Source organism: Hippocampus guttulatus, chromosome 11 (genome assembly GCF_054856545.1).
Source record: "Hippocampus guttulatus isolate MCC_2025c chromosome 11, RoL_Hgut_1.0, whole genome shotgun sequence".
Classification (NCBI taxonomy): domain Eukaryota; kingdom Metazoa; phylum Chordata; class Actinopteri; order Syngnathiformes; family Syngnathidae; genus Hippocampus; species Hippocampus guttulatus.
This window is the reverse complement of record NC_141271.1, coordinates 14714020-14740934: the sequence shown is the minus strand read 5'-3', so window position 1 is coordinate 14740934 and position 26915 is coordinate 14714020. Positions and strand designations below refer to the sequence as shown.

The 26915-nt window shown below is 43.1% G+C and overlaps 2 protein-coding genes across 7 annotated transcripts in view; both read right to left on the bottom strand.

The window, feature by feature from the left end:
- LOC147198276 (uncharacterized) overlaps positions 1–1802 on the bottom strand; it is a 93772-nt gene extending 91970 nt beyond the window's left edge. For both annotated transcript variants that reach the window (XR_015102283.1, XM_086123869.1), the window contains exons 1-2: positions 1616–1802; positions 893–971 (exon numbers count right to left, since the gene is read on the bottom strand). The gene's annotated coding sequence lies outside the window, so the exon portion shown is untranslated. The remainder of the gene's footprint in view (positions 1–892; positions 972–1615) is intronic.
- A 549-nt stretch (positions 1803–2351) lies between these two features.
- On the bottom strand, positions 2352–21653 carry arhgef7a (Rho guanine nucleotide exchange factor (GEF) 7a). 5 transcript variants are annotated; one of them, XM_086123511.1, is made up of 21 exons: positions 21310–21651; positions 18305–18388; positions 14021–14105; positions 13743–13876; positions 13295–13496; positions 13093–13181; positions 12916–13010; positions 12741–12836; positions 11853–11975; positions 11612–11750; positions 11473–11532; positions 11242–11388; positions 10962–11048; positions 10806–10884; positions 10586–10725; positions 10287–10508; positions 9889–9982; positions 9591–9680; positions 4000–4099; positions 3536–3590; positions 2352–2941 (listed from the first exon to the last, which is right to left on the bottom strand). In XM_086123511.1, exons 1-21 carry the CDS (start codon positions 21472–21474, stop codon positions 2819–2821), a joined length of 2409 nt encoding a protein of 802 aa, XP_085979637.1. In that variant the 5' UTR covers positions 21475–21651; the 3' UTR covers positions 2352–2818. The 5 variants fall into 5 exon arrangements, 4 of the variants coding, with proteins under 4 accessions (XP_085979637.1, XP_085979640.1, XP_085979639.1 ...); XM_086123514.1 differs by lacking the exon at positions 21310–21651 and adding an exon at positions 18452–18572; XR_015102246.1 differs by having other exon boundaries at positions 2858–2941; positions 3774–4099; positions 21310–21652.
- Between the last annotated feature and the right edge of the window lie 5262 nt (positions 21654–26915).

The following is a 26915-nucleotide window of genomic DNA, read 5'->3' as shown; positions in this document are numbered from 1 at the left end:
CACCCAGTTATGACATCTGTTCAAATAAACTTGGATATTAATCCTCATGGTATATGTCTGAACCCTTTGACCCCTGCCAAGCACCAAGTGGCCTAGACAAGACCAGAAAAAAAAAATTTGAGCAATTATTTTGCTACGTGATCATTTCACTTCAGTTTTAGAATTATTAAGTCAGTTTTGCTTAAACTTAGAAAAGAATATAACATTTTAAAAAAGCAAACGCTGCAAAATGTATTCACATAAGCATGGTCTGGTTTTATCTGGCTTGATCTGCCTCACAGGTTGAATGTGAACTATAAGCCTTTGTTCCCCGGGGAGGCAGGGAGGCGAGTATTCATTGTGAAACAAAAGACAACAGTTTTCATTACCAACGAGTGGACAAGGTGAGAGTCACTGTGAAAAGGTTGACATCTGTGTTTATTCAGACTACCGAGGCCGGACTGGATCAGCCAATACGTCCAATAAACAAAGGATGTCACCATTTGGAAGGAATACAATAGATTTCAATCGGCCGGTCGCAAACGCACTCAAACGTGCGGCGGCCGGCATGCACACATTGTACGTTACGGTGGCGATACGATCTCTCATTGACATGCAAGCTCCAACACATAATATGTCATTAAGGCAGACTTACCTGACTGGACACTTAATTAGGTATACATGTAAACGAGATCTTGCGGAAGGATTGTTATTGTTGGAGTTTGCAGTGCTGTAGCTGTGCAACGCATCATATTGAGAGCTGGTTCCAATATTGTGACTTGTATTGGATCTCATAACTTGGTAATGTCAAGTCAAGTCAACAGTATTTATAGAGCACTTTCAAACAGCCATCGCTGCATACAAAGTGCTGTACATGGAGCAATTTATATTAATGTGAGGAATCGCGTTGTACCTGGTGATCCACTGGTGTCGTTCAGGCCCGGCGAGGCCTAATTAGGAGCTCCATAGTCAAAGATACAATCCAAGGAGACCTTTGGTGATCAAATTTCAAGACAAAAGCAAGATTTTTAGCTGACAAAGTTTCATAATGAGCTACGTGCTAAACGTAAGAATAACGTCAAGATTATCACTTGCAGGTATAAAATAGATAAATAGATGGAAGATAAACTAATCGTTCATTTCAGACGGGGCTGTTTTTCCTCTTACAGCAGGCATGTCCAGCTCCGGGCCTGGAGGGCGACTGTCCTGCCTGTTTTCCAGCTCTACCGGCTGCAACACACCTGATGCAGATGATCAGCTCATCAGCCAGCTCTGAAGCAGCATTAGAACGTTCCTGATTATTTGAATTAGGCGTGTTGCTCTCGGGAGAGCTGGAAAACAGGCAGGACAGCGGCCCTTGAGGACTGATTTTGGACACCCCTGTCTTACACCAAACATATTAAGCATGGGGAAATAGCATTTCAGTATAAACATTAAACATGAAAACTGTCTTATCTAGTTCAAATGTCGATGGTATACAATACAAACAAGCCAGGACTTGAATCCATGCAGTCTAACCGAAATTTTAATTAACTATATTGCTTAATTTGATTACTTGGTAAGGATCGCCCATACAGTATTTTATCTTTCATACGACTTAAATGTATAAATTGCATACAAAGTACAAGTACTGTACCTTTGATCCGAAGAATATTATCAGAGGTCCATAAAGCGAAAACTTGTTTTTTTTCCGCAGAGCGAAACTTCGCAGGGGACGTGTGAATTTGGCGACCAGTAGTGACGTCACAGCAAGTAGCAGACTGGCAAAGGCGCACTGGAGTTTGCGTTTCCATCCATCCAACCATGACCTGAAACTGCTTATCCTGCCGAGTGTCGCGAGTGTGCTGGAGCCTCTCCCAAGCTGTCTTAGGGTAGTAGGCGAGGTACAGTCGGAACCGGTTGCCAACCAATTACAGGGCACACATTGACAAACAAACATTCACACTCACCGTCAGTTGGGGGCAATTTAGAGTTTTCCTTTAGCCTGCTACGCAAGGTTTTGGAATGTGGTAGGAAACCGGGGAACCCGGCTAAAACAAGGAGAAATGCAAACTAATTTAGTAAGGTCACGATCTGATGGTACAGTCCCAACCTGAAGCCATCACAACCCAAAGGTAGGCCTGCACAATTCAGTGGGATTAATTCCACAAACTGTATTTAAAAAATGAATCATTTCATGACTGTGCAGTTTTGCCTAATTATCAAAATTTTTACTATTGTTGTAATTTGCAGTGTGCAACTGTGTCATACCGACAGCTATTTTTAATATTTTTCATCATTGAAGCAAACGTTACAATGTAAAAAAAAAAGAAAAAAGGATGGTTATTTATTAGTGAGTGCATGAGCCAATAAGGGGAACAACTGCAACAAAGAAAGGCAAATCCTTTTTTAATTTCTCCCGAAACCTCTTTTTTTTTGCCCTATTTACACTATACAAGTTCACGACTGATCCTTTCCCTCAGCATGTCGACACACAGCAAATCAAATAAACATGCAACAAAATAATAATAAAAACAAGCTTATACAGCAACTCAAATGACTCAACAAGTCATAAAAATTAAATAACATGAGACATAAAAGGGTGTGAAATGGCATGGCAGAGGTTCACACTGGTCCATAATGTCATTGTGTGTCAGCACATTTGTATGGAGCACCCGAAGGCATCCAGTGGAATGATTGTAAACAGGAAGAGAACATATGTCTCGAGTTGTCTTTTTCCAGCTCGTGGACAGACTGGAGATGACGCTTATGTTTGAGGAATGTCTCGAAAGATTTCAAACATGCGCAGGATCGTAAAAGAGAGCACACCGTCCCTTGGCAAGCATGTTTGGAAGCAGTTTCACAGGTTGGTCTCATCCCACGTGGGGTCGTTCATGCTCTTCAACACCCTCCTGACGACCTTCTCCAGATCTTTGCGGGCCCTCTGCTCCTCCTCAAGCGACCTTTTCATCTTCTTGTTATCCTACAGAGGGACAACAGGAAGTGCATCCTTAATAGCCATAAGTGGGATTCATATTTTTCTTTGCAGAGGCGTATTGAACTTTTCAACGGGGAACAAATGGTAACGCCATGACATTCGAGGAACCCAACTCGTGTGTTTATCCAGATGTCAGTCATTACTTAACAGATTTTTAGACTTTGACTCATGGGTCAAAGTTTTGAAATCAATGAATAATTGTTTTATTTCCATAATGGCTCAGCCCGAGCAGCTCGTACTTCATGGCTTGTGTGCAGTGTAGCATCCCCTAACTCTTTCCTTGACACTGCGTGGCAAATTTGGATTGAATGTTTTTTGTTTAAATCTGATTCAACAATTAATCCAAAAGAGACTGGTCAGATTGATTATTCAAATAATCGTTAGTGATCTGAACACCACTGCTACTTTTTCTTTGTTTTGGATTATTATTTTTTTTTGTCACAGCAGAGCTAAAGAGGATAAAAATGAATGATCAACATGCGACAGGCAATAGAACTTTTTTGTGCCTTCCACATGTCTGTCTTTGAACAGTGTCTTGTACTGTTAGTAAAAGATCGATTTGTTCAGCATTTACAGTACCTGTTTTAGCTCTTGTACCTCATCCCTCAGGGCATACACCACATCCACAAGGCTCCTTGAAAGGGGGAGAGAAGAAAAAAAACAAAATGAGCATCACTACCAGATAATGGGTTTCATCAAATATCGAGACTGTTTTCCTCACCGCTTCACTTTTCTTTAAAATTCATTATTTGTCATTTCTGGCATCGATTATGTGTTTAGCATATTTTTCGAACTATGATTTACACTTTCCATCTACCCATTTTTTATCCTCAATTGGCTGGCGGTTGAGCTGGCGTCCCCCCCAGCTGATTTGGGGCGAGAGGCAGGTCACACCATGAACAGGTCACCAACCACTCGCAGGGCAGATACTGTTGTGTCTTGTATTAGGAGTATGCAAGGCTATCTAACGTGGCCAGTATATTCGGCCTGTACACTGTCCTGCCTGGAGCGAAGAAAAAAAGTTTAAAAAAATAAATCAATACTTCTCTTCCATTGCGCTTTGTCCATTGCGACTGGAGTCATCGAGCAGGACTTTCTCCTCGCCGGGAATAATCACATGGAGCCCCGTTTCCCTTCGTGGTCCTGTTTCAAGACAAAAAAACAAAAACAAAAGGGCTCGTAGACTTAAAATGTTGCTTTGTTTCACCTTCTCCAACAGTTGAGTCTCTTTTATTTGACCAAATGACAACACCATTTTGAGAGCAGAAGTGTTAGTTTTGCAAAGACCAGACATAAACATGGAAGGTGGAAGAAAAAAAGTGAAAACTGAGAGATAGTGCTCCTTTGTAAATCAGAGTAGAAAAACAAAATCACCAGGAAGCACGTCTACCAAAAGACAGATTTATTCCAAACTCATAATACAGCCATTTTTAGACTTGACTTAATTCTCAAAGAGACACTCTGAAGGCGTCGTTCGTGAGTTATTGAGACACGGTGCACGTCAAAGACAATGGTGGTTCAAGACAGAATTCACCCTGTATGTCCCAAATGCTGACTCCACAGGATACAACTGTCACAAAGTATAGCACGATACAGGACAGTGATATTCCTACAGCTCACTAAATGTATTTTTCCCCCCATGGTAATTAACAACTATTATTTACAGAAAAGGGACGATGTGCTCTTTCCACTCTTCAGCCCACTGGAACAGTATTCTGAGCTTGAGAGTTCATACAAACACTTCAAAACTGCCTGCCTTGGATTTAATAGTGAGCTTAAGAGAGGTCATACATAAACCTCTAGCACACAGAGTGTTTCTGAGTTTCGAGGGTGTTCGTAAATCCTTTTCAAGCCTCACTCAGAGCACATTTCTCAAGATTGAAGGACTACATACATAGACTTCAAACCGACAGTATTCTGCGACTGAAGGAGTTCATACATAGAAATGGTTCTGTTAAAATCCTTTTGTGGCCCTTCAATGCTTACACAATGGCGAAGAAAGAGCATTTACGCCACATTACTTTACAGGAACACTGAATATTTAATAAGTCTCCCTTTAAGAACTATATCATACACACTATAGGTAGATGACAAAAAAAGTATAGCATTTGACACATTCTCGATCCACCCACTGTCCTGTTACATGATTGTGCAAAAATAATTTAAAACAATTCACCTTTTATCCAAATCCCCCCCACCCCCAAAAAAAACAAATAAACATCCTTCTTCCATGGTTGTTTTTGTAAACATTGACATTCAAATTAAATTAAAAACAAGATTAAAAAATAAATACAAACAAAATAGCTCTAAATAGATGCCAACTGCAGACTTTTTAGGACCAACACTGGAAAAATACTTCTTCATGAAAATAGTGACAAGCCAGACAACACTGAGACAAGCCCGGACTCTTTTCCGAGGCTAAACAACAGGTAGCATGTTAGCTCGCCTAGAGTGTCTGTTTGGACTTGAATTAAATCTGGTCAAACTTTGACAGCCTGCCGGGTAAGATATTACACATTCGGGGAAATTGGTTGAGTCTCTCCCACAATTTAAAAACCGGTATTTGCAATTTCCACTTTTCACAGAGCTGGAGGTAGATATGAGTTAGCTTAGCATATCTTAGCCGTTGTGTAAAATACTAGAGGAGAGTTTAACAGCTAGTTTAGCTCAGTTGTTTGATTAAGTCCGTTTGAAATACGAATTTGTTTCTCAGTTTGAACCAAAGGCATTACCCTTGGGTTTTAGGAGAGTTAGAATGAAGTCTACTTATATGCAAAGTGATCTGGAAAACAAACTTAAGAGGCCGTATTAATTTATAAAGCGCTATGCAAGTGCACTCCATTGACGTTAGAGTCTTCATTTCATTCACATAACTTTTGACAAGGAATGTTTCTGTTACCTTTAGCGTTACTTCATACCAACTTTGTTGCTCAATTAAATGGGGTCCACACACCTGATTATTGGGCCGAATTGTTGCATTTTTCTCCTCTTACTATCAAAGTCAATAAAGGGCCAATTATTAAAAACGATTATCCTGAGTGGTTATCCTGTGGTGTCGGGTGTCTACGGGTGATTTTTTTTTTTTACCTCTCTGAAACACTTTGAAAACAACTAATAATCGTAACGTTCGATATTTACAATGGCACATACTTGTGTGCGGTCAGCACAGAGGTCAGCTGAGCGACGGGCTCCATGACTGTGACGTGAAACAAAAGATTAGCCTAACAGGAAGGGACCTGAAACTTGCACTGTAAACCAGTTGTGTTGGGTGTTTTTATACAAAGTGCCTCTCAGGTCATTCACCACAAGGAAAGTTTGCTACAGCAACGTAGGTACCAGATAATCTAATAGTTGGTCTACTTTCTCGTTATTTTATGACTACTCCTTTGGTTGCGCTATAGCATCATGCTACCTCTCACAAATCAGTCTTGGTAGTATGACAAAACTTCTGGTTTGGGGGAGGAGACTTTGCAATTGCCGGAGGAGATATTGTTATGTGTGCTGCGTTGGTCGTTTGCTGTTCACCACACACAATAAAAACCGCTATAACGCGCTTGATGATTTTATTCCTCATCATGTGTGGTGTTTGTCAAATTTTAAAAATGGGTTACAAATCTGTAAATCCGAATGCATGCACGCCATTTCAGGTAAACGCCCCAGCTGCCGGCTCCAGAGTAATGTAAACAGTCGAGTGAACGGGGATATGAAAAAGGGTACTCTATGTCCATCTCCCAAAATGTCTCTTAATAAATAAATAAAATAGTCTGCCGCCATGCTCTATCACGAAAAGGCATTCAGTTTCCAACAGTGGCTGTATAGTTGGCTCTAATTTTATGTTCTCGCTCTATTAAAGCCATTGTAACCACAGATTCGAATTACGGGGAAGGAAAATGTGAAGGCTAAGTAAGAGTTTGGGTCAACTGACATGCTGCTGCAATAAATGGCAAGAGGGACAGAAATCATGGCTGAAGTTGTCCGTTTACGTGTGCCATCTGTGCTATACGTTTGCGCACACGCGCTCTACAACCACCAACTGGAGTAGAAGCCGGGCGCCATCAAAGTGAATACACTCGTTCCTGAACTACATCTGAATATCAGACAGGAAAGGCTGTCACCACCTCTCCCTCTCTCCCCCCATTTTTTTTTTAAATTCCTACTGACATCTCTCAAATTTACTCTTATGGGCCAAAAAGAGAGTTCCCCACGTGTGTGCTCAAACGAGAGGGTCACATTCAAGATAAATGAACAGGAATGAGCAAACGCTTACTGCATGAAAGCTACAGAAAGAGAGGAGGCACATTGAAGGGGGAAAGTGGCAAAGGCAACAGGGAGCTGCGTTAAACATCCTACAACTGTCCCAAAATAAATAAAGCAAATAAATTAACAAAAACAACTGAATAAATATATATATATATATATATATTTAAAACGAATACAGACGATAAAAGAGGTAAGCGTGCTAGGTGGCACAGCAAGGAGAATTCTTTAGTTTTGGTGCGAGATGCAGCTCTTGCGTGGCACCGAGCCCATTCGGTATGAGTGGCTGGTCCAAATGGAGTCGTAGTCCGAGTCCTCCGAAAGGTCGGAGCTCAACTCCGGCCGAGACACGCTGCTGCGGCGGCCCGGCGAGTCCACAGAGGGCCGATCCGCGTCGGCCAACACGTGGTTGTGCATCAAGTCGGTGCCCTGCCAGGCTAGGATGGGGAGTGGGGGGGATTGCGGGAATGTGGTGGGAGGGGTAGTGGTGGGTGGAGCGTTTGCGCAGGTTTTCATGCACAACAAATGGCAAAATTGTGGGGGAGGGGGAAAAATGCGGGATGGGACAATGGAGCCAAGGCAAACGAAGAGAATGGAGAGAACAAGAATGGAAAAAGGTCAACCGGAGCGATGATGAGAGGAGGGAGATAGAAGAGGGAAAATATACTGTTAGAAGGCACAGTTGAGGACATAAGGGTTAATAAAGGTCAGCGAGACAACAAGAAACGGAAACGCTGCTCATTTCATGGCCATGTCAAGTTTTTTTTTCAAATGTTTCAATGCAGGCAGGATGGTGGTCTCCCACTTCTGAGGTTCAGGGCTTGAAACTCAGCTCTGGTTTTCTCTGGGTTACTCCCACATTCAAAAAATATGCATGAAACGTCAACTGATGACTCTTCTCCATAGGTGTGAACGTGAGTATGATTGGTTGTTTGTCTTTGTGTACCCTGCGACCGGCTGGCGAGAATTCCAGCGTGTATTCCATAGCTTGAAAGTATCAGCTTCGAAGGGCTCCAGCTCATTCGCCCTTTGAGGACAAGTGATATAGAATTTACATATACATTTGACTTATTCTCCAAACGACCCGCACTTTGGATAAAATACTAAAACACCTCTTTGGATATGTGACCAGCTTTATACTCGTCGCTCTGTACCGCAGGAGTGCATTGAACACTTCAGTCGGAATGGGACACTAACAAGCAAGAATAGAAGAAAACAAGGGTCTCCTATGTTTACTTGTGAGCATGTGGCTGCACGGTTAAGAGGTTCATTCAAGAGGAGATTGAAGGCAGCAAGAAGAGCGAAATGGAGACAATGGGCTTCCAGAGCGTTGGCATGTGCTTACGTTTCCATTTCAAGCCATGTATCCTCAAGAGTTCCAATGGTCCAACCCCGATAAATTTGTGGTTCTGAATGTGCAAATTAGTGTACTTTCAGATGTTGGGGGGGGACCGACATTATCTGAAAATACAGGTTACTCATAGTTGTGCTAAGAGCAAAGCAATTAAATTGGCATTGGCAGCGCCTTTGTAGAATCTTTGTGGTGGTGTTTCGTTTAATTCAGCTATTTTTTTCCCCCCTGACTGTTTCGAGCCCGGTCTTTGAATGTAATTCAGGGACAGTCAAAACCGAAACTGAAGGACATTTCTGCTTCTCTCCCAAGGCAGCTACTAATAGTATGTGTAGTTTACCTTGCCGTTAAATTTGGTATTCCCTAACCTTTATTACGTGTAAATGCCATAAGGAGAATTGAATGACGAAATATCGTCTTTGTAAAGTTCTAGAGCGCATACGCTTCACCCTGTGCAACATCACGTCAGTTTGTGCTAGCGTGTTATTAAGGCTAGGCTAATTGGGCCCCGAAGGTGGCCACGTGGGTTCATTTACATTTGCGAGAAGCATGGTGTTGATACTTTATGATCAGCTCAGATTTTAGCGCTTTGCCACCATCTTGTGGCATCTATATGCAATTTCAAAACCTTTTTGTGGGGTCGTCGATTATTTGCAGAAAGGCTAGGTATCTATTCTCCACAAATAGCGAAGGTTCACAATAATAGGCCGGTAGACAAAATAACCGGCAGCACCAAGTAGGTACTGTGTAATGGAAAAGGGATTTTTCACAGGCAGTATGACTCTGTTCTGTTTGCTACGGTAGACATTTCTCAGCATTTCCATTCGAAAAGGTACCAACCGTACCTTCCCCCTTTCCAGCACGGTTGTTTTGTTGGCAGTTGTGTCGAGTGTCATGAAAGACACTGTTGTCAATTAATTTTCAGCAGATGTAACTTTTGGAGAAAGAACAAGTTTTACACCTAATCTACAACTAACTTTAAAAAAACTACAATTGATCCAAACAAGGTTTTTTTGTTTTCCTTACTGGAGTTGAGCGTCTGCCTGGTCTTGGCACTGGTGCAGTAGGCCTCAATGACTTTTAGGATCTGGGCGTCTTCTTCCAGAGCAGCGGTGCCTGAAAAATAATAATACGTTATTGGCTCCCCATCAATCTAGAAGAGAACGCTCTGTTCGGATGGACGCTGAAAGAGAGGGATTCAGTTAGCGATACGATTATTGTTGTGGTTGGTGAAGACCTGCGCTGCATCACACTGAGAAATAATATTTTGGTTACAGTATCAGCGCCCATCATCCTGCAGATATAAAGAGGGAAGAAAACATACTCTTCCTCAAGGCAAACTCCTCCTCCGACTGTTTCCTCTCCGGTTTGCGCTTGGGAAGGAGTTTCTTGACACTCTTCGGACTTTTACTTAGATCCTGCACACAAACAGAGGACAACCATTACCGACTTTACAGGAGAAATTGATAAGTCATAAATAAAATACATTTTCTCAGCAAAAATCAAGGGGCTGAAATAAATTAATTTTGTTGCAGATGAGAAATTTAGCATGTCCGCGTCACAGTGCAGAGGTGCAGGGTGCGATTCCGGTTTCGGCCTTCCTGTGTGGAGTTTGCGTGTTCTCCCCGTGCCTGTGCGGGGTTTTCTCCGGGTGCTATTACTATTTTCCACCATTTAAAATCAATCGCCGATTGTTAATTCTCATCATTCATGGACTTTCACCTCTTTGTAGCAGAGGGCTGCAGAGGGTCGCAGTGGGGGTGCAGGCCGCAGGCAACTTAAGCTCCAGGGTTTGGGTGTGTTGGGAGGTTCCAAGGGGCCCCACATCATGGTGCTGTGAGACGTCCCATGGGAGGAAGGGTGAGGGAGAGTGTGGTAGGTGGGGGCCACCGTCATGGCCCTCCCCTCCGCATGCCGGGACGGTGTGACAGGATGGGATGGAAGCTAAGAAGACAAAAGTGTTTCAAATGTATTCTAAATTGGATGAAAGCAGACATGAAAAAGGGGTGTGTGATCCTGACCGTGTGGCAGGGAACAGTGAGAGGTTTGTGGCTCGGTGCTGTCGCTGCAGTGTGCTTGATCTGCCGTGTTAGATGTTCAACCCAGTCTTGCAGATCCTGTTGGTTGGTGCACGACACCTGAAGACGCTCAAACATGGGGCCTGCCCAGAAACAAAATGTCGAAGACCTTTTGAGAACACGCAACAAAATGCTGCACGTTGCATATGTTGAGGCGGTTTACCGCTGAGCTCAAAGGCATTTTTGTGAGCTTCACAGTCTTCGAGCTTGCTCACCGACATGCTGGCCAGAGGCAGTTTTCCCTGCGGATAGAAAACACAGCATGAGAACTGAGACCAAAATAAATAAGAATCACGGGAGCACATTCCTCGACACTAACCTGGAATATGAAGCCGCTCATCCTGGGGCTGGCCGACAACATCAGGAGGACGTGGGGGAAAAGCATGAGGTAGCGCTCATTCTTTTCCTGAAGGATGATCAAGAAAAGGCAGAGAGAGAAATGTGCTTTTCTTGATGTTTATTTAGAGCCAATTTAGTTGTAAATTTCTAAAATTCAGTCTTATGTTCATACAGCAGCAGATATTAAACCAGAAATGCAAATATTTTCACTCACGGGTTTATTGAGGGTGACGTCTACGAAGGAAAAAGTGTATTGTTACCTCTGCCCCAGGACAATGCACCAGGACCTGGCTCATGTACAGCACGGAGCCCAGGGTTTTGATGTCATCACCCTCCCACAGCCGAATGGATTCAGTCAGGATCTGCAGCTCCAGCTCCTTACGCTTGCGCACTTCTTGGCACTGCGCCTGGCGCAGCGGAAACAGGCGAGCAAAATTCAAATCCTCACGCAAGACTCTGAAGCGAAAAGCTATATGCGTGGTTTGCCTTACTGAAAGATGTTTAAAAGTAGCCATGCACTTCTGGATGTCACTTCTGTCAGGGTGACTCTCCTGAAAGACATCAAATGTGTTGTGCCATGATGACAAAAGACCTTAGATTACTCTTGTAAGAATGTAGACATTCAGGCACCTCCATGTGGCGCTCCAGCTCTTTGAGCAGGGTGGGGTACTTGTCAAGCCTCATGAAAGGTTTACTAAGGCCCGTGGTCAAGGTGAGGATCCCGGGGCTGACGGCACCTCGGCCATCCATGAACTCCCCCAACGTCTCACTTCAGGACACAATGACAGTTGGAAAAAAAAATAAAATAAAGTGATCTCCGGGTTTTAAAGAGAAAGCCGCTTGAATGGAGCTGGTGCGTTCAAAGACGGACCTGTGTTGCGTGAGCACGTTGACCGCACAGGGGTGGTTGGCACAGTAACCCACATAAAGAGCCTTCATTTGAGGCATGAGGTTGAGAAAGAAGCCACCCACCCTTTGCTGACTCTCTGGAAGCCTTAAAGAAATAACAACAAACGTTAACAAACTTACATAACAATGGGGTTCCTCTTTACAAAACAATACAAAAATACTCTGTTTTTCAGAAAAGGTATTGCCTTCACAATGTTTAATATTGTGGCAGCACTGGCATAAACCAGAAGTGTGTTTTTTTGTCAAGTAATGTGGCCAAAAGATGAAAAAGGAAAGTGTGGTTCACCTGAACCTAGTTATTTTGGAGCACTTTTTTAAAATATATGTTTCAGATGATTCCTGCCGGAGTTGAAATTATTTTCACTTTGCGTGTATCGTTGAACGACATCATCAAAATAGGGAAAAGAAAAAAGTAGGATAAAAATGAAAAAACAATGTCATGTTTGTCTTAGTGGGATTTTTTTTCTACTCAAATGTTACATTTAAACTATATGATGGATTTTAGTGTTCAATTCACAGCACGTTGCGATGCGGGTGAACAGAGGTGTCAAGATGCATAACCAAGGCATTTATGGCGCTTTTTCAGTCATTTTTTTAAACCTTAAATTTTTAAAAATAAATTTAAAAAAACAACAACTTAACTGTGCACTATTGATTTAATGGAAATTTGTTGCAGCTGCGGTGAAAAGCACGACATAAATAAATATGTATTGTTTTGTGTTATCTATAACTTTGTAGTACAGAAGACCAACACTAGAGGGCTCTACATTTGTGTTACGAAACAGGCTTTTGCCACTGCTGTTGCTGCTGCAGTGGGACTATGCTGGAGGAGTGGGAGTGGGGGATATACTTGGTGCATTCCTCCAGTGATTGGACGAGCATCTGTTGGAAGGTGCTGATCTCCTCCAGGTTTCCCAGGATAAGAGCTACATCAGAGCCGCTAAGCCTGGAGGCGGAGAGGGTTTGTGACTGTTTCGCTGTATTCATTTTGCGCTGTGGCTCTGACTTGTGTAATGCGGTCGTACCTTTCAAAGCTCTGAAGAGAGCGCAGGTAATTTGTCAGGAGGATCTGGAGGTCCTTGGAATATTCAGTCTCTGTTTCCAAAATGTTCTGCAACACCTATAATACAAGACGATAAGCTGAGGTAAAAAAAAAAAAAAAAACATGATCAATTCAGAAACTAAAGTTGAAACATGCTTACCAGGTTGTAGTACGTCTTGCTAATGGCAGATGTGTCAAAGCCTTTAGGCGGACTTTTAAGGGTACCGGATTTGGGTGACACTTGCTTGTCTATGGGAAGAGAAATACAGTGATACCCCATCGGCATGAGCGATTAAAAATTTCAATTCAAGCCTCTAGACAAAACATCTTAACGTCTGTGAAAAGACAGTAATGGCACCCACCGGAGCCTTTGACTTCACGGACGTAGTTGCTAGGAAACCATCCCGTCTTGCCGTTGAGGGTCCCCTCCCACCAGCCCCCATCCTCCTGACGAGTCACCCCAATGATGTCACCCTTGTTAAAGGTGAGCTCATCCTCGTTGGTTTGCAGAAAGTTGAAACGCGCTTTCACCAGCAGCTGCTGCCCACTGTTCTCTGACATGTCCTGAAAAGAGTAACAAAAAAAAATTGGAGAAGCACTGCTCGACAGCCATGACAAAGAAAACCAAGAATATCCAATGACATGTTGACACTAAACTGTTCTACTTTCCAATTTAGACAAGGCTTTGGTGGTGGCATCTTGTAGAATTTCAGAAAGAGAACTAAAACTGCAAATAGGTGAAATGATCAGCACACAGTTGGCGACAGCATCCCCAGATGTGACTCAATTCAGTTCAATAGTTGGACTTACCAGACTGCGAAACTGGTTCTGCAGCAGCTTGGAGGAGCGACCCAGTGAAGCCTGGGAGGCGAGAGACTCAAAGGACTTGATACGATGGGCGGAAGAGTGTCGGGCGCACACCGAATCACTGCCCACGCCGATATCTGGAGAGGAGAGGGCCAGAATAAAAATACCCCAGACCTGGTAGCTGCGGTCAGCGCCCACGCAACACGCTCATTGACTACTCGACTGTCTTCCAACACGAACACCCACTCGTACAAAACTCCGATACACAGAGTTGGACTGACCTGCCGTCACTTTATTCAGAGCCACGAGACTACTCAGCACCTTTGAGAAGTTCAGACCGAGAAACAGGTCACTGGCCTCAAACGGCTGTGGACGAGACAAGAGACGGCGAGAGAAGATTGATAGCGTCACAAAACTTCAAATGATCCCACTCACAAGACGCAGCGATCCATAATACTTGTGGTTGTCCTCTTTCACAGAACTGATGCGGGATGGGGGAAACAAAACAAAACAAACTCAGCAGATTTGAACATGAGCAGCAGCCACCAAGCCAACCCTTGTTCCCACACTCCATATATTATTGTTAATTATGTGCTGACATACTGTATGAGCTGACAATTAGTGAAGAACCCCAGTACAGTGAAAAGGCAGATGATATTCTTTGTGTCAATTTTATTGCACCTTCAAAGTACTTAAAAAGTACAGTTCACTTACATCGGGATTATATTGATGGGCTTGATCAATATATTAATTTTAGTTTAAAACAATAATGATAGAAACACCACTAAAAATGTTGGTTTCATAAATTATTTCAGTAAATGTTTGATTTTCGCTAATGTTTGAATAGGAGACACTTTTCTAAAGATTAATGGTGCTCATCGTGACACGACTTTGTTTGGTTTGTTGGGCTTCAAGCTAAATATGATGTGTGCTCTTGCGAATTTTCCGCATTGTAAGGCGCTTCGGAGTATAAGGCGCACCTTCCACGAATGCCCTATTTTCAAACGGTTTTCATATATAGGCATTATAAGGCGCATAGAATAGAAGTGACAATAATGGTTGCGGTTGTGTAATACATCCGCTAGATGGAGCTGTGCTCAAGGGAATATAATACAGCTTTGATTTATACAGCGCTTCGACAACCGCTGCAGCTGTAACAAAGTGCTTTACAGAACAATTAAAACACTATGTCCAAGAATTCAGAATATTGATCCATATATAAGGCGCACTGTCGGCTTTTGAGAAAATGGAATGTTTTTACGTGCGCCTTTTAGTGCGGAAAATACGGCCATAAAAATTTAGCAATAAGTGTTTTGTTTGGTTTTTGGATAACCTATGATGCCAATAGCGTGAGCATTATCAGCGGCAGCACTGCGAACAATCAGAACTTGTAGAGACATGTTGACAGCGGCAAAATGAAGACAGATGCCATTAAACCTCAATGTTCATGTCAGTGTGACTCTCAGTATGAATGGCAGCGATTGTATCTCTGATGATGAGGAGCGGCTCTTCCTGCATCGCACGGGTTATTTGTGCGTCAGTAATGCTGAAGATGAGCGACAGAGAATCGAATCTTTATTCATCTTCCGCTCTGATTGCTGATATGCCTCAAGGTGATGTGTGGATGTGCCATTGAGGTCTTTCAACAGTGTGACGAAACAAGTATACAGGATTTGTGTGCATGCTTTACGGACTAGAAGATTCGCAGAAAAATGCCCCATTTAGTGTGTGCGCTTGGAAGCATACTTCAAAACGGGCCCTTTTCAAAGGTTCACCAATGAAACAAGAGTGACATGATGATGGCAACCCAATGCCTGTCTGACTCAGCAAATGTTGAACACTAAGACCTAAAAAATAAAAAATAAAATACCACTATGGAGGTAAAACATTCCGATAATAGCGGTGGCGAATTGTATGCATGATCTCGCTTTTGATTGTGAAGTTTGCAGGTTTTCTAACTCATGCTGGATCAAGTCTCGATTGAGGTTACAACAGTCTCCCCCTGCTACCCTTGAATATCTGAAAGTTGTACCAAAGACTCATTCATCTCTAAACAGTATACATAGGAAAATAGATCCATATTTATATCCAAACATTTTCAACGTCACTGCCCTTATAATGCCAAATCAGAGGCGGCGTAGCAGGCAACGTTTGTCTATGCGGCTGGGCGTCGTCACCTCAAGGCAAGTCGAAGCCCATGCACACAAGACGCACTTCAAAAGGTGCCGCCATTTCTGGAAAGTATTCACTTCAGATCTCAACATGACCTACTCGGTTTCCAGTGGAACTGCAACATTTGCTGTTTATCCACAAACTGGAAATCCCTTTGCATTGCCATATGCTAATGTAACAGATTTTTTTTTTTGTCCAAATCACACAAGCAAATCCAAAGTGCATACAACAAACCATGTGAGATCACTCTATTCCCTTATTGGTATGATAAACCGTCAACCTGTTGACGTAACAGGTTGACGGTTTAGTCTATGGACTAACCCGGTGCTCCTCAACCGTTTTCTGCCAAGTACCGGTTCATGGTACAGTATTTCAATCCATCTGTCCGGCCTGGTACCAAATGACCAGCAAAGCAGTCCTCTACTCAGTGCTCAGCAATAAGAGACACGCTAAGCTAACTTAGCTGGAGAAGCTTCAACAAGTTTAACCAGACACGATGATTTTAGTGGAAGATGCTTTGCTCCCATAAATGAGTGATCGGGCAGAGAGTAACAAGGCTTTTAGCTTCTTCAATCCGTGTTAACTTTAAAAGGAGCCAACTGTGAGTTGCACTTTGTGAAAGACATGAGACAGGCACACACAGAAGCGTCATTTGTATAATGAATACATTACAGATGTGTAGTCTACAAACACTGCCGAGTGCGTTCTAACTGGCGATTGTTGACAATACCGTGTCAGTACTCAACTTTTGGAGGAGAGCACACTTTAGAATGAAATATTAAATCTGTTCGACAGATTTATACCGCAGACCCACTGACCTCGAGCAGTGAGCCGACACAAACAAACTTCCTTTTCTCCAACGTATTCAGCAAGGATGCTCCTTCGCAGACATTTCAGCTGCGTAGGACTGCTGAAGGGATCGTTTCATTCGCGCACGTTCTCTGGTCCCGAATCTCGTTGGTTGGCGAACCGGACAAGAGGAGTGGCACTGAGAAACACTGACTGGCATTGTCAGAAAGAGCGAGCGTCAACGATGCAGTGTGTGGGGGCAAATGCATCTACAGTGCCTTACTAAGGGACTGTAGACTAATATCTACAGTCTCCATGCCTCATCCCTGTGCCAAATTTTGACAAAATCCACAAGGTCGGCGAAACGTTCTGAACAGTATTTCTAAAGACTGTCAGTTGTTTGGAAGAAAATGTTTATATTTTTGTTTTTAAATGATTGGGCCTGAAAAAAGGTTTCCCTTTTGGTTTCATTCAATACAGTATTGTATTGTATACGTAAGATGACTACTTCACGGATTTCACTTATTCGGGCGCAATCAGTTATTTACAGATTGCTCCAAAACAGATTGATTCATTTTCCTGAGCAAAAAATACATGAATTAAACTTGTTCGTGGAAAAAAAATGGGCCATCTTGATGTTATAGGACCCTGAATGTCTTTCATTTGTTTTATATTTATGGAGTAAAACTATTTTTCATACAGATACTCTTGTGGTGACATTGAGAGGTCACAAAAGGCGAGCAATGAACTAGCTTGCAGAAAACCTACGAATACCTCATCAGGCAGCACAAGAAGGTGTTCAGTTCCTGTTTTTCGTTTGATTGTTTGAAATTTACGGCCAAGAGACTTCCACGCAAATGTTCATCGTCTTTACTATTGCGTTTGCGTAGGTTAGTGATAGACTGCAGCGCGGTCCAATTTATGTACCCGTTTCATCATTCGTAGGAACAGAACTGTTGTAAACTGAAAAGGTTGTGTGCTTTCAGTTGGAAAAAAAAGACAGACTTTGCTTTGCGTTTCGAGTACAAAGAAACACTGTTCACGTTTCTGATATGGGTGTTTTTTCACAACTAGATGATACCCCAATTCTGATTAGCTGCTTTGTAAGTGCTCTGATATTCTAGCAAGGCCATGTCTGATTGTTGTTTCGGAATCGAGAAACGCTGAGAAAACACATTAGCGTTATTTTTAGTGGCCGTTCCAAGCAAACGCAATTTACCATGAGCTTGAAGTAGTTGTGACAACAAAGCCACGCTTGAACAGATATATTTGCATTCATTAATAGTACAGCTTGGAGAGTCTGTATACTGTATGTTAATCCAAATTTGAGGCGTATAGACAGGCAAAAGGGCGACTATTCCGTCAGTGACTGTCTTGAGAAGTTTGTTAAAATGTTACTAATGTGGTCGCCACACAGCTTCAAGGCAGCCGGGCGATGGGTGCTCGCTCCCCGGCTGCAGCCTCCTCCCCCCTGCCAGCACAGCGGCAAGCTTTGTTTCACAATCTCCACTCCAAGCGTTTTATATTAGCATTTAAAACTAAACTTGGGGCGAATCTAGAACGTTTTGGTAATGTTTTAAATATCACGTACGCCGGACTCTTACCTCGACGCGGAAAGATGTGCAGCCCTTCACAAACTCCTTTATGTTGCTCAGACACTCGCCGTCGTTCTTTGGCTCCTGGTAGATCTGTAAGGGACGTGGAGAGCCAACATTAGCGGCTCATTTCCAAATCTACGGCTCGGGCCTTACTTTCTTTTGCGTTCCAAATGATTTAATAACCTCCGAATAGGGTAAATATAAACAATAATAGTGGGATCCACAACAACACTGCGGACCGAGCTCTGGAGCGTGTGACACCCCGGAAGGCTGTGCTCATATCGCACTGTGAGCTCCCATAGCGAATTGAGAACGGAGAGGAGCAGGGTTGGATTCTCATCGGAAGTGACGTCATCAAAATGGATTCCCCTGATGTACATTGACAAGCTCTTAAAAAAAACATTGACAAGCTCTTCGCGTTTAGGAAAAGTGGAAATCAGTATTCAAAGACCGATTTTTTTTTCAGAAAAGCGAAGGGGAATAAAGACTTAAGAACGCCGAGGTCCAACAAGATCGAATTGAGACAGATTTGTCCCTATTTGCTTCAGTGGGCAGCAGTCACACGGATTTGAAACATTTGAAGAGATTTTTTAAAAATGTGATTCAGTGGGTGCTTGAATTCTAACACTGTTCCATGTAACTCTATTCTCAACAGTCTATTATCGTTATTTTGGGAGCGTTTCTTGGATTTTTTTTCCCCCCATGTCAATCAGATTTTAGCCTCTGTGTCATGTCAATCTAATCAGCTCAGTACTGGTGCCAAGAGCAAGTGCACGGCTAAAACGTTGCGAAATGATTTGCTTGTGCACACTGTTATTTCTTTGTATTAAAGTGTGTTTTCATTTATTTCTACAGTCCACTATATTTGTTATTAATTACACACTGATAAAAATAAAAACCAGGAAAGCATACCTAATTAATATGATTTGTATTCATTTCACTGTGTTCGGTAACATTTACATTTCCAAACAGATTCTCGAAACTATAGCGCTGCAGCTGTTGAACATATTGCACTTGTTATCTTATAATAATAATAATAGATTTTATTTATAAGCGCCTTTCAAGACACCCAAGGCCACTTTACAATAACAAAAAACACAAAACAATACGGGTTGAGCAGCGGCAGCCAAAACGCGCAAGCGTTCACTCAACAACTCGCTACACGATTATCCACGCACACACTGTCTAACTCTGTGTTTCTGCCAGTGCACGTTGTCAAGTGGTCCCATAGGCTCGGCGGCCTATGGTGTTCACAATGCGAACGACACTGCATTTTGGGGCACTTGCTAAAGCAGGCGCCGATTGGGAATCACGGGAATTGGTGGAGGAACTCAAACGGGTTACATTCCCCTTCATCTGGCAATTAGCGTGGGTCTTAAACGGAGGAGGCCAAAACATGCCCAATTCAAATTCAACTGCACAAAAAAAAGAAAATGAAAATATTAAAAATCGTATTGATTAGTCTAAAAAATGTATCAGTTAAATGCTGATTTTGTATTATTAAACAATAACGTGCATGTGAGGTGCCATTCTCACGTTTAACTGTAGTATCTGTGACTTTGAAAGTATATGGTTTTCAGAGGCAGGGTCTGTCCTGGTGAGTGACGTGGGCATCGGTGAATGAGAGTGTAGAGTTGGCCAGCTGTTAGCTGCATAGCCCATTAGCAAGTCAGCATGTTGAGAGACTCGGCATTAGCTGTGGCCATCAACAGTTTGTGTATGAATGTGCATTTTTCTTACAGTTTGTTTAATAAAGCGATTGAAAGTGCACCCGTGGCTGTGCCTATCCTGGATAACTTGTCGGAGCATTAATATACATTCACTCTATCGAATGTAGGTCATACTAAGTGATCTCAAATATTAGACATTCTCAATCTTTTATGGATTTTTTTTCCTCCTGGCTCACCATCAACATGCATACTTGTTTCTACACAGAGTGGTGTAAAGGACTGCAGTAACAGTTCATGTGGAAAAATTATCCCTGGAAAGGTTTGAGGCAGAGATTTTTCTTCAACCTTTGTAATCAAATTATTTGAGTCATACAATTATTGTTGCAGTCATGCTCAGACATCTGTGAACTCAGGTTCCACTCTACGAAGCATGTGAGGGAAATGTGGTTAGGATTGCACGACTGTCCGTGTTTTATGTTATGTGTTGTGTTTATTAATTTACCTTATGTTAACTGTTTTGTTAAGCGCTTCGTTACAGCTGCCGCTGTTGTGAAAACGCTATGTAAATCAGCATGTATTGTATTGTATTGTACGGATACTTTCTGTGACATTTGAGTTGGGCGCAATGAATATTTTTTTAATAACGTAAAATGCAATAAATTTCTTGGCTCAATAAAGATGGCAAACAATAGACACAATAAACAAATAGCGGACGTGGGCATTAAATCAGGATGGATACCAATAAATTAGTCTGCCTTTGGTGGTTATTAAATGCTATTTTCTCTACATTTTGGTGTATCTTGGACGCTCTGAATACTTTTTACCAGGCTGATTTAGTTACCACCCTTGGGGCTCCTGTCGAAACGGGGCCCGGGCAGTTTGCTGACGGACACAAACACCACACTGTGTCTTTAAAAAAAAAAAGAGAGAGAGGGGGGGGGGGGGGTCCATCTGCGTTTGCCGAGCCAAATCAATGGCGGCTTATAGCTACAGTACTGTATATGGTCCACATCATGCTCATCTGGTATAAAATGACGAACCTTAAAAGGTGCTGTCAGTGTAATCATTCCCATGCTATAATAATGTATTTGTGTTATTATTTTAAAGCAAGTGCATGAGTGTTGTTTTCCACGCACAGCAATAATAATAACGTCGTGACCTACTAACGAAATCTCCTCATGGGCCAGTGGGCAAGGAGAGAAGCCAGACAACAAACCGCGTCTCTTCCACGGATGTGGGCAGCACACAGACACGCCGACCTTATGCGGAGGGAGGGAGGTTGGGTGCGAGGAGGGGAAGGGGTTGGGGGGAGGGGGGGTCGTAGAACAATCGCGCTCTTACTTTCTCCGTGGATCCGGGGCTGAGGCGCTCCAGGAGCCTGCAAAGCACCACGCCATCCTTGAGGGAGCTGTGCAGGAAAGCCTCGGGGTCCGCGATGCTCTTCTTGGGCGACTCGAGCACGCCGAGCGTAATGAGCCATGTTACCGTTTGCTCCGCCGAATTCATGTCCACATTCGAGTCGATGAAAGCGGCCGTGGAGGGAGAAAGAGGGGCAGGGGCGGGCGGGCGTGTGTGTACCTCGACAGCTCCTGGCCCCGCTTCACGCTGTCATCCCGGAGCATCCACAGGAATGACGATGCACGCGGGGAGAGTAGGAGAGAGATAGAGAGAGGGGGAGGGGGGGGTGGTCCGCCTTCTCCCCTTCTTCCGTGGTGTGTTTCCCCTCCCTCAATCTGTCAGACTCTCTGCTGATGCCGCCAGCCGTTCGATGATGTCACGCACGCGTGTGGGTAGATGAGGGGGGGGGGGGGGGGTGAATGTTTTCACGTGCCACTTCCTGTCTGCGGGACAGAACATAAGGTACACCATGTGCTCCGATGCAAAAAAAATAAAAAACACTCTATTTAAAAACAAGAATAACGCTCAGTTTTGATTGCAGAGGTGTTGCACTGCGTCCAATTTCGGAAGGGTTTCTTTCAAATAGGTTAGGTTAGTTTTCAGACACGTTTTTAGGTGACACCAGGTGTCACTCACGTCCTGCCTGTCGGCACAACGTCGCCCCCAAGGACCACTTAAGTAGCCCGCAGGGCTTTTTTAAGAATAAGTCACCGTTTGTGTGTCCGTGACTGTTGTTGTACTCAATCAAAAAACAGTGTGAAGTGACAATTAGGGTCACTTCAAGAGGTCAACTGGGGTGCTGCATGAAATTACCGGTATCCAATTGTACTTCATTTGTCCCCAAATTATTTGTTAATTACAAATCTGTGCAAGTCTAAGAAAATGCCAAAAGAAAGAAAACTGAATTGAAGACCAGAGTTTGCATGTGTGTTCTCCCGAAGCTTGTGTGTTCTTTTCCGGGTTGTGTGGTGTCGACGCAAATTCCAGATCGATGCATTTTAAATTGAGTTATGACTTTAACATGTCTATAGGTGTGAAAACAAGTGTGAATGGTTATGACTTTGTGTGCTGCTCGTGGCTGGCGATCACTGTACTATGTGTACAGAAAAAGGCCTCGCTTGGCAACGCTTCATAATCCAGTTGCATTTAACATGTTCATTTTTTCTCGCTTAAATTACAATTACAATTTACTGTCTTAATGGTGGTTGTTGCAACCTGTAATGTAACGACGAGTCATTTATGTGCAGTGGGCCAATGTTTAAGCCTTGACAGAGGTCTGCCCCTGAAGTGCTTTCTTCTGAAACACTGGCTATGCGTGCCTCGCTCTTTCATCCACAACCACGGGCAATGTGTGTTATCCGCTTGTAAGCTGGCCTCAATTCAAGGGTGGGAGTAGAAATCAGACTTTTAGGTCCATGTAATGAAATGCTGAAATCTGTAACACAGGCGTCAAATTATAATGCAAACAGTCGGACATAAACACTGAATCAGGAGGCTTTGACTTGGCCAGAGGTGATGTAAAAATGTCACATTAGGCTCTGCAGTATGGTTATTGTTCATCGAAAGAGCCAGGCTTACTCCAAGGGACAATAATGTCATTAGAAAGGAGGACAACAATGATTATTTCATGATCCTCAACCGGTAATCTAATTTTATTGTGTGTAACACACTCATTCATCCATGGAGAGAAAAATTAGGAGGAAACATATCAAAGCCGTGAGTGGCTGTCCACTTTGCTCAAGAGTCATCTATCTGTAGTAAGCCATACTTCAGTATTAGGTCTCGTACTGATGACTTACTGACATCCACACGACTAAAATCTCATTTGTTGCACAACTGTGCAGTTAGCACCAAAAACTTATTTGAGCCGCCATTGTGTTTGACATCTATCAAAAGAATCTATCATAAATCAACTCCCATTTTATTATTGATGCCATTGACTGTTTTTATGCTGTTATTGTTTATGTCCCTTCTCAAATTTGTTCTGTCTGACTGTACCCAGACAGCGCTTGTTCTCACTGAGGTCTCGGGTGACCTGCAGCCTCTTCCAGCTGTCAGGGGCCACCGTTCACTGCGCGCCAGTAACAAAGCGGTCAACGAACGCTCACGTTCATTCAGACACAGTACAGTTAAATCTTGGCCTACTGATGAAAAACACCTCATCAGAACAAAACTTTCGGACTCAAAAAGGAAAGTCATCTCTCTCTTTATCGACAGTGTTGAGTCCGCAGAAGCAGACCACGCAACCCACTCACAGGAAACAGATTGCGTCTCAAAGTGCATCTTTCTTTCAAGCCTCTCTCTTCTTGCAAACTCCATCATTGATTATCATCACTTCAATCCACTGATGACTGTCAGAAGGGTATTAATAGCATTGCCCATGAGAGTTGATCATGAAATACTCCATGTCCTTTCCTCTCCCTGTTATTGTTGCCCAGGTATGACTCACATCCACAATAGTTTTGTTGGCGTCTGCCATGACGGTGTGTGTGACGGTGAGTCAGCAACAGCAGGGGTGAAGCAGCTCAATAGAATTCAGCCATCACTCATTCTATTATTCATCCACGCCTGCGTTTTGGAACGTTTCCAGGATGTCTACTAACGGCATCTCACAGCTTCTTCATGTGTACATGATAAATATTTCTATATTCTTAGTAGGTAGGAACTACTTACATTGATCCTGTGGACGCGCTACATGGAGGCTTCACTTCAAGCCACAGGGTGGGGCTCTCTGCACACTACATCTGTCTCCAATGGAGCCTACCATGAGTGAGGTGGGGGGATGGGATTGTATAGGGAGGGGGACCCCCCCATTGTGCAGTGGCCTGTCCACAAAACTGAAGCCAGGTGTTGTGTACTCCTCGGGTCAATGGTCGTCATGCATTTCCTGCAGTGTTTGTCCTCATTAGCGTTACGCATACACCCTGAACTGGTCACCAGCCGATTGCAGAAAACATATGGACAAAGAAGGCAGCATAGCGGATGGCGATGATGATCAAAAGTAATCTGGTAAGAGACCTTACCTGTGAGCATTTTCAAAGGCTGCGTTTGAATGCCATCATGATGATGATGTCATAACTACGCGTGTCCTATGACTGACATCAAATGATTTCAGCAACGTCCACATGATGTAATTTTGGATTTCCTTACAGGGAAAATTTCCATTGTTTTGTTAATGAGGAAAGTTCACCTATCTCGAGCAAGCTAATGCTATCAGGCACCGGATCATTAGTTTAACAACGTAATTGATTGCGTAAGTAATTTTTGAATGTTTTAACAGCACAACAAAAACTAAACAACAACAAATAATCCATCCATCCATTTTCCGAACCGCTTGATCCTCACTAGGGTCGCGGGGGGTGCTGGAGCCTATCCCAGCCATCTCCGGGCAGTAGGCGAGGGACACCCTGAATCAGTTGCCAGCCAATCGCCGACAACAAATAAGTAGAGTCTATTTTTCTTGATAATTTTTGAATGTTTTAACAGGACAACAAAAACTAAACAACAACAAATAAGTAGAGTCTATTTTTCTTTATTCAACATTTGTAGATCACTATGACCTGGATGACTGAAAATCTACCCCGGGGTCCTCGAGGGCCGCTTGCATGCATGCTTTCGTTGTCTCCCTCCTCCAATGCACCTGCTTCAAATGATCAGGATCATTATCAGCCGTATGAAGCTCTCAGATGATCATTTGAATCAACGAGGGAAACATCGAAAATATGTTGGAAAGTGGCCCTCGAGGACCAGAGTTTGAGACCCCTGATCTACATGGACATACCGTAATTTCCAGACTGGCAGGTTTTGTTTTGTTGTTTTTACCATGCTTTAAACCCTGCGGTGATGTGGTTAATAAATAAATTTAAAACATCGTAATTATCAATTATAACTTGTTGAGATTTTATGTATGAGTACATCCATCCATCCATTTTCCGAACCGCTTGATCCTCACTAGGGTCGCGGGGGGTGCTGGAGCCTATCCCAGCCATCTCCGGGCAGTAGGCGGGGGACACCCTGAATCAGTTGCCAGCCAATCGCAGGGCACACAGAGACGAACAACCATCCACGCCCACACTCACACCTAGGGACAATTTAGAGCGTCCAATCAGCCTGACACGCATGTTTTTGGAATGTGGGAGGAAACCGGAGCACCCGGAGAAAACCCACGCAGGCCCGGGGAGAACATGCAAACTCCACACAGGGAGGCCGGAGCTGGAATCGAACCCGGTACCTCTGCACTGTGAAGCCGACGTGCTAACCACTGGACTACCGGGCCGCCTGTATGAGTACATTTAATGTAAAATAAGAAACAATGTTTTTAACTCAAGTTTGAAGACATGTTGTTTTTGTATGCTGCCTGTTTACTTCACTCTGTTTGTAGATCTTTTTTTTCAAAAATTAAGTAAGATATTGATTTTTTTTTTTTTTTTTTTTTTTGTGAAGACCAGTTTTTGCAGTGTTCGTGTTACTAACTTGTATGACCAATAGGGAACAACTTCAGGATCACCATGGATACCGTAGCTCTCTCCCTTCCGCTCTTCCTGTGAGTGGATGTTAAGGAAGAAAGGGTTGTCAGGAAGACTAAACTCTTTGGGAGTTAGACCGTAGCTCCAAACAGGTGGGAGTCAAGGGATACTGTTGCACGCTTGAAGGTGCTGTCGCCAGGCATATGTAACCATGGGTGCGTCCGCGGGCCTCCGGGGGCGGCCCCCAGGCATGTTCTATGCCTCCATTCAGATGAAATTCCAACATTTCCGCTCCTTCCACTGGGAAATGCTGCTGTTTTGCTATTCATGTCACAGCTGTTATGAAAGCAAGTCTCACCACATGACGAGATATCACCACGCTGGAGGAAATCCACTTGAATGTGATATATTATGCAAATGGTTCAACGAGTTCCAGATTACGTTTTCGAACCCTTTTTGGTTCCTGAGTTTTAGTTTGGGAATGGCCGATGTTATTCTGTTCAACTAGTGTTAATCCATGACTACGATGGACATTTTTCTGTTGGTATTAATTGTTTTTACATCTGGATTCTGGTCTATAGACATGAAATATTATTTCCTCTCAAAGAAAAGAACCACGCAGCCGGAATGCATGAATCACGGAAGCAGGAATAATGGATGATACTGGCAAGTAGACAAGGCCAGCATGAAGGGATAGATGGTCAGACATATGTTCGCTATAATCCCGCTGCAAAGGATTATGTCGATGGAAAAAGACACCCGAATGACTTTATCCTCTCATTTGTAATGCTATGTTAATAATGCTACAGTCACACAGGCTGAAAAGCCCAAACATTTTCAGTCAGGCATGTTTTTTGTTACAAAAACACTTTCCATAGAGACAGAGATTTCAAAGAATGAACCCCAGAGGACTGGGTGAGTGATGCCTATATGTCTTATAATAGGTCTCATGTGTGAAGGAAACCAAACCAACCAATACAGAAGACAGATGCACAGTACTGAGAGCTGTTCCGAATTTGATAATATTCTTCAATTACAATTAAAAAGGATGAAACACCTTTCTCCGTATGATGTAGCACAGTT